General features: G+C 32.3%; 3 protein-coding genes across 5 annotated transcripts in view; all 3 read left to right on the top strand.

Annotated features, from left to right (window-relative positions):
* Positions 1–411: 411 nt before the first annotated feature.
* On the top strand, positions 412–5,808 carry LOC100184579 (alpha-centractin-like). The gene is made up of 10 exons (XM_002126294.5): positions 412–618; positions 1,158–1,222; positions 1,993–2,107; positions 2,166–2,377; positions 2,839–2,973; positions 3,043–3,124; positions 3,932–4,024; positions 4,179–4,353; positions 5,164–5,266; positions 5,328–5,808. Exons 1-10 carry the CDS (start codon positions 571–573, stop codon positions 5,434–5,436), a joined length of 1,137 nt encoding a protein of 378 aa, XP_002126330.1. The 5' UTR covers positions 412–570; the 3' UTR covers positions 5,437–5,808.
* A 227-nt stretch (positions 5,809–6,035) lies between these two features.
* LOC101242615 (dematin-like) lies at positions 6,036–11,208 on the top strand. Of its 3 annotated transcripts, none has more exons than XM_026834714.1 (12): positions 6,036–6,373; positions 6,429–6,481; positions 6,545–6,656; positions 7,050–7,196; positions 8,404–8,415; positions 8,491–8,585; positions 9,291–9,456; positions 9,627–9,691; positions 9,762–9,798; positions 10,142–10,233; positions 10,779–10,850; positions 10,901–11,208. In XM_026834714.1, the coding sequence occupies exons 1-12, from the start codon at positions 6,358–6,360 to the stop codon at positions 11,012–11,014; spliced, it is 981 nt and encodes a 326-aa protein (XP_026690515.1). In that variant the 5' UTR covers positions 6,036–6,357; the 3' UTR covers positions 11,015–11,208. The 3 variants fall into 3 exon arrangements, with proteins under 3 accessions (XP_026690515.1, XP_018667572.1, XP_009858536.1); XM_018812027.2 differs by having other exon boundaries at positions 6,036–6,376; XM_009860234.3 differs by lacking the exon at positions 8,404–8,415 and having other exon boundaries at positions 6,036–6,376.
* Positions 11,209–12,953: 1,745 nt separating this feature from the next.
* Positions 12,954–16,460, top strand: part of LOC100181461 (kinesin-like protein KIF21A) — a 27,988-nt gene continuing 24,481 nt past the window's right edge. The window contains exons 1-4 of the mRNA XM_009860401.3: positions 12,954–13,129; positions 14,157–14,232; positions 14,723–14,869; positions 15,365–15,480. Coding sequence (XP_009858703.1) covers positions 13,065–13,129; positions 14,157–14,232; positions 14,723–14,869; positions 15,365–15,480 — 404 coding nt within the window. The 5' untranslated portion in view covers positions 12,954–13,064. The remainder of the gene's footprint in view (positions 13,130–14,156; positions 14,233–14,722; positions 14,870–15,364; positions 15,481–16,460) is intronic.

Below are 16,460 nucleotides of genomic sequence, written 5' to 3'. Positions count from 1 at the left end.
CATTTCGCTTGTACTTCATTGTAAAAGATAGGCGGCGCACAGTGGTTTTAAGTAGATTTATCTGTTTTTTATAATTAAAACTACACCAACTATTCAAGTTTTCATAGGCCAGTTTAGTTGCTTGGTAGGTGTAGCGACCACGCTTATTTTTTTCCAAATAAATGTAAATATATTTTTAACCGTAAGCGTGTTTTAACAACTGTTATTTTGACGCTATATTCTTTCTTTGTTTAAAATAAATATAAGTCTTTGCTACCGTAATCAAAGAGACAAATTAAATTATTATTAATATTTTCATAATGTAAGTTTTAATTTATTAGATCTTGGCTCTCCTGTTTTTTACGATCTTTTCGTGTTTAACCAATTTTAATTTGGCAGCACTCAGTTTTCCTTAATTTTATTTTTTGTCAAAGTTACAATTTAAAGTAAACTTTGCCGAGATTGTTGTAAATTTAAAGTGTGATTTTGAATCACATGTGGAATTTCTCGATATTTTAATATTTAACTGATTAGTATTTAAGGAGTTGTATTTTTATCAAGAGAAGGTTGTCACACATTGATCGGTTACTGATGGATTCCTATGATATTATTACAAACCAACCCGTCGTTATTGATAATGTAAGTTGCGTAAGACAAAATGATATTCCTTTAGCTGGTGACCAGTAAAATTTTTGCTACACCAATGTGTCTGTGTTGGTGTTAAAGATTAACGTGGTGTTATAGTTGGCCATCTGGTGAAATTGATGTTTTATGAAGTCAATATATATATATCTAATTTCCATGGTAGAATCTTTTAAACTGATAAAACTATGGTTGTTGTACTATAGTATCTCTGTACAGCATGTGATTAATAATAATAATGCAATTATTAGGTACAACAAGATAAAATAATTCTGCCAATATTGCTTACTGAACAGTGAACTAAAACATTTAGTTGAAAATTTAACACAATAAGTTCAATTTGAAACGGGAGCAGATTTTCTGATATATATATATATATATATACTGAATTAAAAAAAGGCAGTAGTGGATAGTGATGAATCCTCTGCTACATAGCAGAATATTGGGGGGGGGAGGATTATTCACCAGCACCGATTATAAGTATCTTAGATTACTCCTAAATTCTTGTTCATTTTATAAACTAAATAATTTTCCAGGGATCTGGAATGGTGAAAGCGGGCTTTGCAGGTGAACAAGTTCCAAAATCATATTTCCCAAATTAGTAAGTTTGAATAATCAATAAGCCATTTCTTTTGATGTGTTTGTTTTTATGGGTTTTCATGATTTATAGGCTTGGATAGTCTATTTGTCTGGCGCTGTGACAAAAAAAGTTACACTGTTTTAGGGATGCACATTACAGAATAATTAGGTATTCTAGGATATCCTAGAATACTTTATTTCGAATCTAGAATTTCGAATCTAGAATTTCAAATCAATTTATATTTATAGGAAAAAATAATTTTACCCACACAAGTCAGTTTATTGACTCTTGGCAAAATAACCTAGGGGACAATCGGTATTATGACGCAAACTATCAAAGCGTGAATTGCTATTGTGTCGTTATCAATTGCCAGGCCAGACAATCGCTATTGTGACGCAATGAATTCACGTGTGAATCCCTTCTATTTCGTAATAAACATGCTGCATGGTTAAGGAAAACATAGTAAATATAAAGCAGTTATACTTCTGGAACATATTTAGGTTGTATATTACTGCCTGTTGCCACGTTTTATGGGCAAATTACATTAAATTTATACGCAGCTATGAGAAAGGTAGTGCAAAGTTTGTGTTGCGAATTCCTGCCAAAAAAATATAATGCGCATGTATATAATGACGTATATGACGTCATAGTTATTGCACAGATGCGCTCCGCATACCCCAGATATTTAAGAAATGGGCGCGCCTGATAGTTTTAGTTCGCATAATTGGCATTGTCAGTTTCTTATTTAAATAAAATCCTAAAATGATTGCTTTAAATGTAAATAATTTCAGTATTGGACGACCGAAGCATGTGAGAGTGATGGCCGGAGCACTTGAGGGCGATATATTCATTGGACCAAAAGCTCAGGAACATAGAGGTCTCTTAAATATAAGATATCCTATGGAGGTAATTTTGGCTTGTTTATGCAAGAATTATAAATAAACTCAATTTTTCTATCTTACAGCATGGAATTGTTACGGATTGGAATGATATGGAGAGAATATGGCAGTATGTTTATTCTAAGAATGAACTTCAAACTTTCCCAGAGGAACATCCAGTTCTACTTACTGAGGCTCCACTTAACCCTCGTCGCAACAGAGAACGTGCAGCTGAAATATTCTTTGAAACTTTTAATGTTCCGGCATTCTTTGTTTCCATTCAAGCTGTTTTATCTTTGTAAGTTTAGAAGTGGTCTAGCACAATGTGTGTCTTCTAGTAGACAGTAGTGTGATGTCCAAGTTAACAGGCATACCCAGACCTTTCAAACATAGAGAAATGAAAGTCTTGAATTTACAACATTGTCTGTGGTGATACTACAAAATTGATTATAGTTATAGTTACTAAAAGTTATAAACCGTGTTTAACTTTTACATGTGCTAGTTAACAGCTTGTAGCGGCAATAACCTTATTTTACGTTTCGGTCTTTGCGTGAATAAGGGACATAAACCTTACCGACCACTTCCATTTATACGGTAATAATATTATTTCAGTCTAGAAGCCACTGTTTTGTATAAATACCTTCTAGACAAACCTGGTGCTTGTTATAACATAATGCAGATTCACCTGTGCTCGAGGCAGACATGCTAACCAGTTCATGCATGACAATAAATATATTAATGCATAAATAACATTGTCAGATATTCAGCGGGAAAGATTACGGGCTTGGTACTCGATGCAGGTGATGGTGTCACTCATGCTGTGCCGATATACGAAGGCTTCTCACTTCCACACTCAATCATTAGAACTGATATTGCTGGAAGAGATGTAACCAAGTATTCTTTCCTTCTTATTTCTATAATTCTAATGGAATAAATTAAATTCATGCATTTCATGTTTTCCAGATATTTACAATTATTGTTGCGGAAAGAAGGTTTCAACTTCAAAACTTCTGCAGAAAAAGAAATTGTGAAGACAATCAAAGAGGTGAAGTAACTAATGTATTAATGTTTGTTACTTCTACAAAAGTTTTGTTTTTGTGTGTTGTGTAATTTTTATTGAATGTGCTGTACACTGAATGTTATATATGTGGTTAAAGTGTTGATAATTTTATTGGTGCGGATCTGTAGTTACTTTAGAAGGGGTATTTAAATGAAAGTTAGCCAAGGGCTGCTTTTCAAATATTTCTTCGTCGAAAAGACATAAGGAATATGCAAGTATTTTACTCATGGCTAAATTTGTTTGAAACAAAATTCGCTTGCTTTGTTCATATTAGGGAACTCGAACAAGTTTCTCTGTTTTATCAATTAATATCTTTAATTAAGACAACTTTCTATCCAAATGTTGCAGATATAGATATTTCTTTGGACAGCAATATTTGTTCAAAAAATAAGACACTGGACATTTTTATAACACTCACAAACAAAATACCTCTCTTCCCACTTTTCTTGATATATTCTTGTGCTCTCCATAACAATTTCTTTTTTTTGATATTATGATCTGCAATCTTGAGTTCTCTACTTACAGCCTTCACTTACATTACTAGTACGCCTAATGTACTAATTAAGAATTTGTAAAATTGCACTATTTATTGTTTGCTAAACACTAAATGGGTTGACATTAGTGTAAGTTTTTTCCAATATTAATATATATATATTATTAAAGTATTAATATAAATCTCAGCCACTTTTTAGCCTTAGAATATTGCCTCAAGGGCTGCATGCTAAAGACCCCTACAATCCTGCATTACAGCATGTTGGTACCACACTCAGACTTTATAAACCTGTTTTACAGAAAGCTTGTTATTTGTCTCAAAACCCAAGCAAAGAAGAAGGTCTTGAAAATGAAAAGAAACTTTATTCATTACCTGACGGCAACAGCATTGAAGTATTTTGGTTTATTCTTTTACTTTTTATGTAGTTTTACTGGAAAATGGAAACCTGGCCAATTTTCTGGAAAATGGAAACCCGGCCAATTCCATCATATAAACCTTGCATTAGACCACTTTGAGTGTGTATGACACCTGTGTTATCACTTTCAGATTGGATTGGCAAAGTTCAGAGCTCCTGAAGTTTTATTTCAACCAGATCTTATTGGTGAAGAGTGTTTAGGTGTTCATGAGGTTGTGACTAATAGCATACAGAAATGTGACATGGATTTAAGGAGGACACTTTATCAAAATATTCTTCTTGCTGGTGGATCAACTTTGTTTAAAGGTTTGTTTAAGCAATTTATATAACACAGTGGCAGTGTGTTTGATACTGCTACCAGCATGTATTATTAGACAGATCAAGAGTTTGCTGCCCTATAAAAAAACAAGTATAATTTATAACATATAAGTGAGCATGATGTAAATGAAATAGGAATGCTTGAGCTACCCCACATCTGCCATGTATCGATAATAAATCACGTTAGTTCAAGCAATTAACACTTTTGGTACCCATTGATTTTAAACAATTGGACACCCAATGATGTCTGATTTTAAATTTATTTACATTTTCAACAGGCCAAAACTTACAATCACTATTATTAAATTACACTCATTCAGCAAAGTGAAAAATGCGTGTTAAAATGGCAAATTCAATCTGCTGGAGTAAAAAATAGACCATAAGAAATTTGACCGTTTCTAGTTTCTGAACTACTAAAGAAAACCGATATAATGAATGTTATAATGAATGCTTTATGAGGTATTCAATTGACCTTTTATGGGGTATTCAATTAAACCAAATCTGTTTTTTTTTTAATTTTCTTCAGTAGTTTGGAAACTACAGAAAAGTTTTTTTTAATGGGAAATCCTAATTCATTTCTTTTACTTCAGCGTTTTTATCACACAAATATTTTAGAAGCTGTTTTGTTGTTTGAAACTTTGTTGTACCTTTACATAACATTTTAGCATTTTCATCAATACACAAATTTTCATTTTTCAGTGTTATGTCCCTTTAAGATGGCATCGAAAGTGTTAAAACTGTTAACATATTAGTTATATATATATTTTTTTTTTATTTGCAACTATTAACATAAAATAGGTTTTGGTGATCGGTTATTAAGTGATATTAAACGACAAGCACCAAAAGATGTGAAAATAAGAATGTTAGCTGCACAGGAGAGACTTTATTCAACATGGATTGGGTAAGCCCACTTTACTGGTGGTGGCTAATAGAACAAGTTTACATAATTATAAATATGACAGGGGGTCAATTCTTGCTTCACTCGACACCTTTAAGAAGATGTGGGTGGGCAAGCGTGAATATGAAGAGGACAAACATCGAGCTGTGCACAGAAAAATGCTGCAGTTCTGATAACCTCTTTTGTGCATCTTTGTATTATGCTGTAGAGGAAAGATTAGTAAATTTTATTTGATATCTATGGTTGCTATGTTTATTCGACCAGGGCAAGTACGCCTCATAGATCCATATAATGTGATAAAATGATCATACACTTTAAACTTTTTTATTTCTAGTGCTTATTAAGAAAACAAAACTAATAGTACCAACATTTTATACTGATGGTAATGGTATTGCATTAACACTGCTTTACATAAGCGTTATGAAATAGGAATTTCAATTATGTTTAATGTTAACACTCAGTGTTTTAAAAGGCATGTTCGTTGTTATATATTATTAAATTCTGTGTCTTTCAAATTGAATCAGAATTATAATTGTGTTGTCACAGGTGGTTTGTATTAATTTAAGGATTGACACTTGTGCAGACAAACAAGATTAGATTAGATTTAAAATGTCAAAATATTTGACTAAGATATTGATTTGTCTTTACGTTTATACAAAGAAGGTTTCGTGCAGTTATTTATGGTTGGTACGCCAAGCATAATTAATTCATGAGCTTTGTAAGCAAAGTGAAACTGCTAGCAGTGAAACTCAGATAAAGTTGTTAGGATTGCCTCCGATGATGCTTCCCTTTGGCATGGGTTTTTTCTTTTTAATTTAATCATTTACTAAAACTAATCAATAAGTGCATTGAGTAAGATTGTAATTTATTTTCCATATTGAATACACCAGTGAAAGAGAATGCAATGTAGTTGAAATATGTTTCCTGCAACGCAGTAGGGTAAGTAAGGTTAATGGTAAGGGGTTGAGATTTAAAGTGGTACTTGAAAAGTTGTTCAGTCGTTTTGCTCCTAAGTTTTTATTGCCATATACAGGACCAATCGATGCTAGCCACTGTATAAAGTCATTGAAATAAAAATTATAAAGAAGCAAACAATGAAACCGGAAGCTGGTGGTAAGTAAAATTTTCAAGTAAGTATAAAATTTAAGGTTAAATTGTTTTTCAGAATTACTTGCAGTTGAGAACACATTGGAGATAAATAACAATTCAGCCGAACAGGTTACCATTGATGAGTGTTTACTACATAAAAAGGATAATATCGAACATAATGAATGCTTTTAGAACTCTTCGTTTAAGTATTCTGGTGAAAGTGGAGACAATGAGAATAATACAAGCAACATAGAAGTTTGTTCCCCTTGTATTGTTAAGCCACCAACACATTTCCATCATCCAGGTTTGTACTTCCTGAGATAAAATTAATGTAAACTTTTTTTAATATATGATATAACAAAATGATTAAAACCAATGCAGGTTTAATTTGTATGTGATATTCCTGTGCACAGTGTCAAAATATCCTTTGCTTTCCCATGTTGTGCAGACGCATCCTGAATAATTAATAAAAGTCTCCATACAGTCGAGGGACAATTTTCCTTTACTTATTTTTTGTTAGTATTTAAATATTAATGAGTTTAATAACACATTGGTTCTTAGTTTTCAGTATAAAAACCAAACTAGTTGTGGAAATAGGGCTGTTATGCTTCAGAAGTTTGTACCATATAATTTTTATTATCAACACAATTATGTATCATTTATATGATAAATTAAAATTATAAAGATTTTTTTACAGAATACATCAATGAAGTTTTAGATAATGAAAAACAAAAAATGGTTGTTGGTTCACGACAAATCACTAACATCCACCCGGAAACTGGAATCGATAGAACTTCATTAATTGATGATTCAAATATTCAACCATTTGCTGTATCAACTAAAAGTATGGTGTGTTACTATTTGTATTTACACTAGAACAGTGATTCCCAAACAGTGACTCCATGGAAGACTTTTTGAAAGAACGCATACTATTTTTTCATTGTATTTAATTACACTCTTTTATCTTTTGTTTTTGTATACAACAGAATATACATATCTTAAAACTACACTTTATAAGCATGTTGTTTATAGTATGTTATACAAATAAGCTTATCAATTTAACTTTTATATACACTACATGTTTAACTCAGGGATACTTAAAGGAGCATACCAACGAAAAATGAAAAATTAGTGTATTGATAAAAATGCTTAAATGTAACCTAAAAGTACCAAAAAGCTTGCCAAAGCAATATAGCTTCTTAAAAAAATCTTTTAAAAAATGCTGGAGTAAATTAAAAGTTCGACTTTTTTGACAATGCATTTTCCATAAAAAATGAGTAAACTTTGACCATTTCTAGTTTATAAACTATTAAAGAAAAAAAAGAAAAATGCAAACTTTAACATTAGGTTTGAAAATACTAAGTCAGCATAATCTGGTATGTAGTTAGGTTCAATCAAAATTAAAACATAATAAAGTTTGCATTTTTTTTTTTAAGACGAGAACCAACCTTTTTTATAAAAAAACCACAGCAGGTACTATTAAGACATAATAAACATTTTAATATAAAAAAGTGCTGAAACTAATTAATGGGAAAAAAGTGCCGAGTTAGCATATTATGTAGATATATTTAATTAAAAATTAAAACCTCATAAGGTCTATATTTTACAATTTTTTTTATATATTCTTGAAGAAGAAGCATTCATTATACCAAATCAGAAATAAAACTTAAATTTCCTCAGTATTTTAGAAACTAGAAACGATCAAAGTTGAGTGAAATTATTTCTTATGGGAAATCCCATGCATTACATCACTGCCAATTATTTTTTACTCCAGCAGCGGTTGAATTTTCGGTTTTGAAACCTTTTTTTTAAAAAGCTGTTTCTTATTATGAAACTTTGATGATACCTTCAGATTACATTTGAGTAAATCTATCAATACACAAAATTTAATTTTTCCCTGGTTTGCAACTTTTTACCTCACGTACAATTACCGAAAACATTTATACTTTATTTGTTACCATGTATCAATTTACTAAAAAATGTTATTGACTTGTAAGCTATATGTTTACTTTTGTCTTTCTTATCCCTTTTTTATCTTTGTGCTGCAACAGATTGGTGTTTGTGTAAGTACAACTTGTTTGTTTATAGATGTAGGACTGGTTTTAAATATGATTTTTTATTTTTTTTGTAATAATTAGGTTGGTATTCACACTGGAAAGATAAGGAAGACATTGAGCAATTGCAGAACGAGAAGAGGAGAAAAGAACAGAGAAAAAGAAAAAATGAGGAAGAAGTAATTGTTGTTTTATATTTAGTGGTGTTTTATATATACGGGTCAGTCATTATTGTATTGTAACCAAAGGATATCGGGTTCAATGCTTGGTGCTGTCATCCTTGCCGTGTGCGTGTGTCCTTGTGCAAGTCACTTTTTTCTTCAACCAAGTTGACACCATGAGTTTTTCAAGGCCCATTTAAAAAAAATCAGTTCAGTTAAAATCTCCCGACCCAAGCAAATTGCTGTAATATTTAAAAGACAATTCAAGATTGCATTGCAAACAAACAGCACCACAAAAGCAGTAACTTATTTTGAGTATAAGATGTTTATCAAATCACTAATGAGCTAGCTGTGCTCACTTGCAGCTTTCATGCACACATGACGCAGAAATTGAATATCACACAGCAAATGGGGCTAATTTGATTATAAACATCATATAAATATGTGTATACATATATATTTATTTAATTTTATCTTTTTAATACAAATCAGGATAGAGATTATAAACTAATTTCTTTTTTTGATTGCTAATACCTAAATTGTATTTGTAATAAATGCTTTATCAAATATCTAGTTGATGGAGTGTTTTTGTGGTATCCTAGAAAACTGTGAGGTCATTTTCATTTTCTATATACATACTGTTGAGGCAAATTGGCTTTGGTCACTAGTGTGCTATCAGGTCACCATGATCCAAGTGAATACCATTCAATGCACCATTTACAGGTTTTGAAATTACCCTGTAGTTTGGGGAAAATGGTTTTAAAAGAACAAGACAATTTGGAAGCTTTGCAAGAACGTCAAACATTGGATCCAAGATTAGCTTCAAGATCACCTGGAGCAAATGACCCACTTTGTTCAAAACCAAGATACAACAGTCCAATACACTCATGTTAGTGGCCACTATCATTCTTTAACAAAAAAATATTTAAAAAATAAATTGGCCTTAATTTTATTAGTGATATTTCCATGCGATTCTTAACAATTTAGGTTATTTTAAGTATTCATGAAAATGTAGATTTAAAACATTATATTTAAAATAAAAGTATTGATAATATCCAGCTCCGTCACGAACATTGAGAGAAGCTCGAGAAGTCGGAACAAGTTTTCAAAATTTACTGTCACAGGTTTGTTAATTCAAATTTAATTGCATATAAAATATAATTGCATAAATTTTAAATTGTAAATTATTCACAGGATACTAAAGCCGATGGCAGTTTTACTTCGAATGAGGGTTAGTGGTGCTATTTTTATTGGTATGATATTCTTTGAAACAAAAAACCTATAGTTTTGTACCAAACTATGACAATGCTACCATTCTGGAAGTGTGTCTCCTTGGGCAAGACACTCAATGACAATAAGGGTAAAGGTTTTACCGGAGTACCAAGTGTCAAATAAAATCCTAGCTGCTAAACCTACAAAACATTTTAAATTAACTATTTTCAGTTGTATTTATTTAACGAATTAAGATTGAAAGAGAAAGTGTGTGTAATAATGGAGGGAAGGGGAATTCGTTTTAAACCATTTACTTTCTTGTGGTGGGTACTTGTGCTTAATTGGTTATATTTGTTTTACAGATCAGTTTGAGAATAGCACTTTTATTTTGGTCAATCAAGAACATAAGATGACAAAGGGCCAATCAATGCCTGAAATAACTGGAAAAATAAAGGTTTGCAAATCAACACTAAACAGTGAGAAGCCATCAGCATACCATGCTTATGTCCAATACTACTTTTATCTTTGACTCCTGCACGTATTCAGTAAAACTTCACTATTAGCTTGTTATTAAAGAACATGTGTTTTTGAATAAGAAAGTTTACTTTGCTTAGGAAGCAAAATTGTTGATTTTATACACTATAGTTTATAACACTATGTTTAGTATAAAAAAATTAGGTGGAATCAATTAATTAAGGTTTTACATACATTTTGGATTTCTTTTCGGTCAAGCAGGAAATAAATCATTCGATAATTAAATGGTTTAGTTTTAGAATTTTAAGTATGATATAATTTTAGATAAGAAATGCACTTGTAAGACGTTGGTTGTAAAAAAATAAGATTTAAGAAAAAATATTTGTTTGACAAAAAGGGTTCTGTAAGGGCACATGTGTGCCTAAAAACGTTACTTATAAATGTTCATGTTAAGGCTAAACAAAAGAATAATGGTTTTATACAGCACTTTGTAGTGTCTGAACTATAGTTTGTTATGTTTTGCAGATATTTCCCTATCACATACTTGCTACAACAAATCGAAGACTTCCAAGAGGAGTTGATCGAACCCAACTAGAGGTAAGTGGAAAAAAATCATTAGTTTACCAAAAGTAAGAGTAAGTTTACAGAGACATCTGGCTATCAAAGAATTTGAAAACCTTTTCTGCATGACGCGTGAGGAGTTTTATCGCCAACCAAAGTGGAAAAGAATGGATATGAAAAAGAAAGTTAATTTATTTTAAGGCATGCTTGTTGTACTAATGTTCTATAAATTTCATAATGTGCAAGTTGTAAATACGATTTGTGAATAGTGAGTTGTGTGTTGCCAAAATTTCCTAAAAACAAACAAACAATGCTACAGGTATTGCATGTTAATTGTTCATTAATATACTGCATGGATTTTGCGTATTAATAATAAAATTACGTTACAAAAGTGCTTTGGCCTTTTTAGTCACAAGTGACTGTTTTAGTCATAATTTGGTAGTAACTAACCTACTCGGTCACGAGAGCTCAGCCCTAATGAATGTATTCTAGGATCACCTTGGTATAGGTTTCGTATTTGCTGTTTTGCAACCACATTTTTTAAGATGAGCGCTTTTGCAAATTGTGGTAATTGAGCACGGTAATATAGATTTCTTTTCGTCGAACAGTTTTTTGTTGTAGTGTTTTTTCTGCCCGGCTTAGTGATTAGTTAGTCTTTTTTGTGGTGGATTTTTTTAAGAATTCGGAACATAGAGCAACCCGTTTAGCTCAAGTATTATTTTTTTCCGAACTAGTATTGTGTTTATGACTATGTTGTCGTTTGGTTTGATAAGAAAGTCGTCTACAACATATTCTGGACGTTACATGATCACTTTTATTTTGTTCTTGCTTTCATAACACATTCTATTAATGCTAACAGAAGGTTAGTACTGTAGCGGTTGAGTGTTTTTCGAGCACAGATATAGTAGGGTGGGGGAAGATGGAACACTTTGTCAAACAAAATTTAAAAAAAATATTTTACGGACTATTATTTAATTACAGAGTTATTCGTTAGTATTATCACGACTTTGGAAAACGCTCGTTAAAGCTTATTATTGTTTCTAAATATTGAAAAGTATGTCAAATAGAAACAGTATATTTTGAACTGGTAAAAATGCAAAATGGTAAGGTGCTAACTAATTTTTAATGCTTGCTGAATAACATTAAAGTCGATTAAATTTTGTAGTTTTCGAGTGCGAACGATTAAACAAGTTTCATAAATTCATAAAATAATCTTGAATATTTCGTACAGTTGGATTTTGTCTCACAAAACTAGTTTTAGTTTTATAAAAAAACTGAGATATAAACATCAGAAAAATAGGTGCGGGTTAATATGACTTTAGTTTAAGATGAAAACAACATAATGAACCGCTTTTAAGTTATTTATATAAAGTTTACGAAGCAGAGAAACTAGCACCACCGGTTAAACTCGTTAGGTTAACTACAAATTGCGAAATACTGCTACTGTAAATATATTTTAATTTAGATTCCTATCCTCCCAGGCATTGCAATTTTGTATGTTTTTAGTGCCAAACTTTGAAAGATTTGCTGGTTATCAAATATAACATATTACTATAATAACAAGGTAATATATGGAACATATATTTAAAATTCAGTCATTTGTTCTTGGAGATAATTTATGAGAAGTGGCTTGTTCCAAAAGCAGTGTAGCAATCCCCAATTTGTAGCAAAAATGTAAACTTTATCAATAGTTAATATCAATTTTATGTTGTTACAAGTTTATATACATCTGTAGGATACAATATATTTATTAATTGATGTTTAGAAAATACTCATTATCGTTCAAACGATGCAAATTTTCCAACCCAATAATGGGTTGTCCTATATCAGCCATACATAAAAAAATTATAAACTCCCAAAAAAATAATCAACTACAAACTGACATACATGGTAACTCGTAAGCAAGCACGAGGTGTATGAAACAGTACACCCGTATTATAACGACTGCCGTTTTTCAGCCGCTCAAGGTTAAAGGAAATTATATTTATTTATTGAAACCGCTTACGTGCTAACACATTAGAGCTTTGCTCGCTTGTTTTATATTTTACAAAGCTCATAGAAATCTGTTGACTTCGATATTTTTTTATAACTACTGATATATGATTTCTATGGTTAATGACTGGGTGACTTGATATATACTTTACTTTTTTTTATAAATTAAGTAGTGTTTAGATGGGTTCAGAGTTTGTACACTGTTGTTATAATAATCAGCCAGAAATGTCAAATGATTTTTGTATGGATAATTAACATATGCCGCATGCAACAACGCCTGTCTGGATGGATGGAATTGGGACAAGTGTTCAAGTTGCTTTGAGGTAATGTATCGTTGATTGTAGATTATGTGGTGCCAGTAAACTGTCCTTCCCCCACATTTTTGCGTAACAACCAACCAGCAATCACTATATTGAATAACTTGAACCCCCCGCCTAACTAAAAACCAGTAAACCACCAACCTGCAACCTCCAATACTTTCCACCAACCTAATCTTTAACTTAACAGAAGACTCTTCACTGGTGCTGTTAAAGTTCCACCTGAAAAGTCATTTTTTTCTGTGTAGGTAGCAGCCTAGCGCTTGCAATTTAAATTTTGGAAGCAGTAAAAAACCTCTAAAAGTGCTTTTTTGAATTATATATATCATATGCGGGGTTAGTATTGGGATGCCATTAAGTTTATCACATGGGACCGTACCAGCGTTTCTTAAGCTCGGGTAAATATACCCCTGGGGCTAAATTCCTTGCCTTTAGAGGGTAAACAAGCTACCAATCATGTGCGGGATTCAAACCCAACCGGTAAATAACAAGCAATAGGATCCGAAGACCGCACGCTTACCGCTGTTCGAATTATTATCACCACCTAGCGGGAAAAGTGTACCCACTTCTTCGCATAGTCCTATGTAAATTTATCTGTTCTGTTTTCGCCCCTATTTGCGCAAGAAGGTTTTCTAATTGACAAAAGAAAGCTTTAATGTTTGTACTGCCATATCTCCTTCCAGTAAACTGTTGATAAACTAGGGACCATTGGGTTTTAGATACATTTGATTGAATCTCAATCATATACATGCGCTGGTTTATTTTTACGTATCACTACCGTTGTTTAAATATAGTTTTAGCGTTAACTGGGGCCGTCATGCTCCGCCAGTTAAAAGTAAGAACACAGCAAAAATCAATATAATGGCAACCTTCATATTGTAGCGGTTAGATGATGAACGTACAAATGGGGATATTCGGGTATGAGGAAATAAATGTTGTCTAATCTTTTTGTGAAAAATGGTGTCATAGAAATTTGAAGATTAAGACAGATATTTTACGAAATGATGATAATCCTGATTTTAATATAATTTAGGATAAGACCACAACTATCAAAAGAAAAGATTGAAGGATGTTTGCTGTGCACCCAAGTTACCCCAGGAGAGCCACAGGTCAGGATATTTGTTGTTACCAAATGGGTGTTTAAATACAAAGATCATCACTGTCATTCAGCGATGTAGCACTGCACAGTTCGTAAGCGCGCCTGCCTCTACCCAAGAGATGATGGGTTTAAGGTTCTCCTCATCTACAATATGTGTCCTTGGGCAAGGCACTTAATGGCAACTGCATCAAACCAGTGGTCACTAATTGGTTGTCGAAATTATCAGCCATACTTAAAAAAAAAATACACCAGTATAATTACATATGTGGTAAACTGTAAACTAGCATGATGTGTATGAAATAGAACACCCATCTTATAATGCAATCGTTTTACGACTATGATAAAGAAAGTTCCATTCACGCTATTATTCAGTTGCCCTCACCCTTGCAGCTGGTCTGCAAAATGTGACAGGTGTATGTGAGACTTTGTTTTGCAGACTGAGTTTAAACAATTGTATGCACCTGAAAGTAATCATTACAACTTGTTTGTTTTATTACCAGGTGACTTTGGGAAAAGACAAAGGGTTTACATTTGATTACGTGTTTGATCAAGGCGTGCAACAAGATGCAGTTTATCAATCTTGCATTAAACAGCTTGTTGAAGGTTGTTTTGACGGTTACAATGCAACTGTAATTGCGTATGGTCAGGTAGTATTTAATATTTATTTTTTCATTTATTATGATATGCAGTATTTTTTTGATGAGGATGTAGCAAATTTTGGAGTATTTAAAGGGAATTAAAATAAATTCCACTTAGTAGTGCACGAAGTAATACTTGTTGTTCTAACGTATCTCACTCAGTTTTTTTAGTTTGTTTAATTTTTGACAACAAACTAATAAAGTGCTGCATATTGGTTAAATACTGGAATCAGTAACTTAAACCACGCTGAGTACTTGTATTCTCAATGTATCAAATGTTGATGAAATGTTGATGACAACTGCTAAAATCTATGTCTAAAATTCATTTTATATTTAAAATTTATTTGATTCATTCATGAAACAAACAGTTTTATATGATATTTTCATAACATAAAGTTGTTTTAACACAAACAGATAATCGAATTGTTGTTAAACAACGCACAAATTATCAAAGAAGGCTGTCTATGATGTATTATTAGAACAATCATAGGAGTTTTGTCTCAGACAGGGTCGGGCAAAACATATACAATGGGAACGGGATTCGATGTAACATCGTCACCTGAAGACACAGGAATTATTCCAAGGGCAATGGATCATTTGTTCGATGGGATTAAGCAACGGTATTTCTTTATAACACTGCAAACAATTTTAATATGTTTATTACTTTTTATTGTTATAACCAGTGCTGCGATTCGTTGCCAGGTGTCGCCGAGCGCAACTTTCAACGTCCAAATTGTCGCGAGAAAATTAATCATTCTGACGTCATAATACGTCACACCAGTGGCCGTATTTTTGTTACATATTTTCGTTTACCTTTAACTCTAAACGAATATAAGGCGCGCGTCAGAGTAACGATCGTTTGTAGTTGACAAAATTGTGTAAAAAAATAACTACAATACGACTGCTTTTTAATATATGTGACTGATTGCGCAAATTGTTATCTATATTATCGTATCTACATGCTGACGAAAAGATCGAAAAATCTGCCGAGCCAGACTACAGGAACGCAAAATCGACAAAGAAAATGCGACAAAATTTACAAACCGGCATGAATTAATTTAAAATTTTATTTGGTGTTTTGATACCGGCAAGCAGCCTAGACGAGAAATTTGATAATTCGTAATTGTAGATAATTGGTTTGTGACGAAGCGCCAGGGTTACGGGAAGATTACCCGCTGTTATGACCAAAATAAAAGCTTGAATCTATAGTGGCGAAATAGATCTGGTCAGTGACCACCGAGCTTTACCTAAACACAAATTCTATTCACATACTTGTTGCGTTCACGTGCGTAGAAAGTATTCATCGTATAAACGAGACAATCCTTTGCATAATTACAGACGTGAAAAAGCAAAATGCAACTTGTTTTCAAGCACCTGCAGGCTAAATAATGAACGTGTGAGTCCCTATTATGATGCAAATAATCGACGTGTGATTGCTATTATGTCGTAATGAATTACCAGGTCAAACAATCGTTATTGTGATGTAATGAATCCACGTGTGAATCCCCGCTATTTCGTAACAAACACACTGCTTATGGCTGAGGAAAACATGGTAAATATAAAGCAGCAATACTTCTGGACAGATTTAAGTTGATTATTA

This window comes from Ciona intestinalis, chromosome 5 (assembly GCF_000224145.3).
Source record: "Ciona intestinalis chromosome 5, KH, whole genome shotgun sequence".
Classification (NCBI taxonomy): Eukaryota; Metazoa; Chordata; class Ascidiacea; order Phlebobranchia; family Cionidae; genus Ciona; species Ciona intestinalis.
Note: the sequence above shows the minus strand (reverse complement) of the source record. Positions and strands in the feature narration are given on the sequence as shown.

Excerpts from the sequence above, each read along its gene's own strand:
- LOC100184579 (XM_002126294.5), top strand. The coding sequence starts at position 571 with ATGGATTCCTATGATATTATTACAAACCAACCCGTCGTTATTGATAAT. Across the intron at positions 2,108-2,165 it reads ATATAAGATATCCTATGGAG|CATGGAATTGTTACGGATTG; the intron begins GTAATTTTGGCT and ends TCTATCTTACAG. Across the intron at positions 4,025-4,178 it reads CTGACGGCAACAGCATTGAA|ATTGGATTGGCAAAGTTCAG; the intron begins GTATTTTGGTTT and ends TATCACTTTCAG.
- LOC101242615 (XM_018812027.2), top strand. Across the intron at positions 6,482-6,544 it reads ATAACAATTCAGCCGAACAG|AACTCTTCGTTTAAGTATTC; the intron begins GTTACCATTGAT and ends GAATGCTTTTAG. Across the intron at positions 8,586-9,290 it reads AAAGAAAAAATGAGGAAGAA|GTTTTGAAATTACCCTGTAG; the intron begins GTAATTGTTGTT and ends CACCATTTACAG.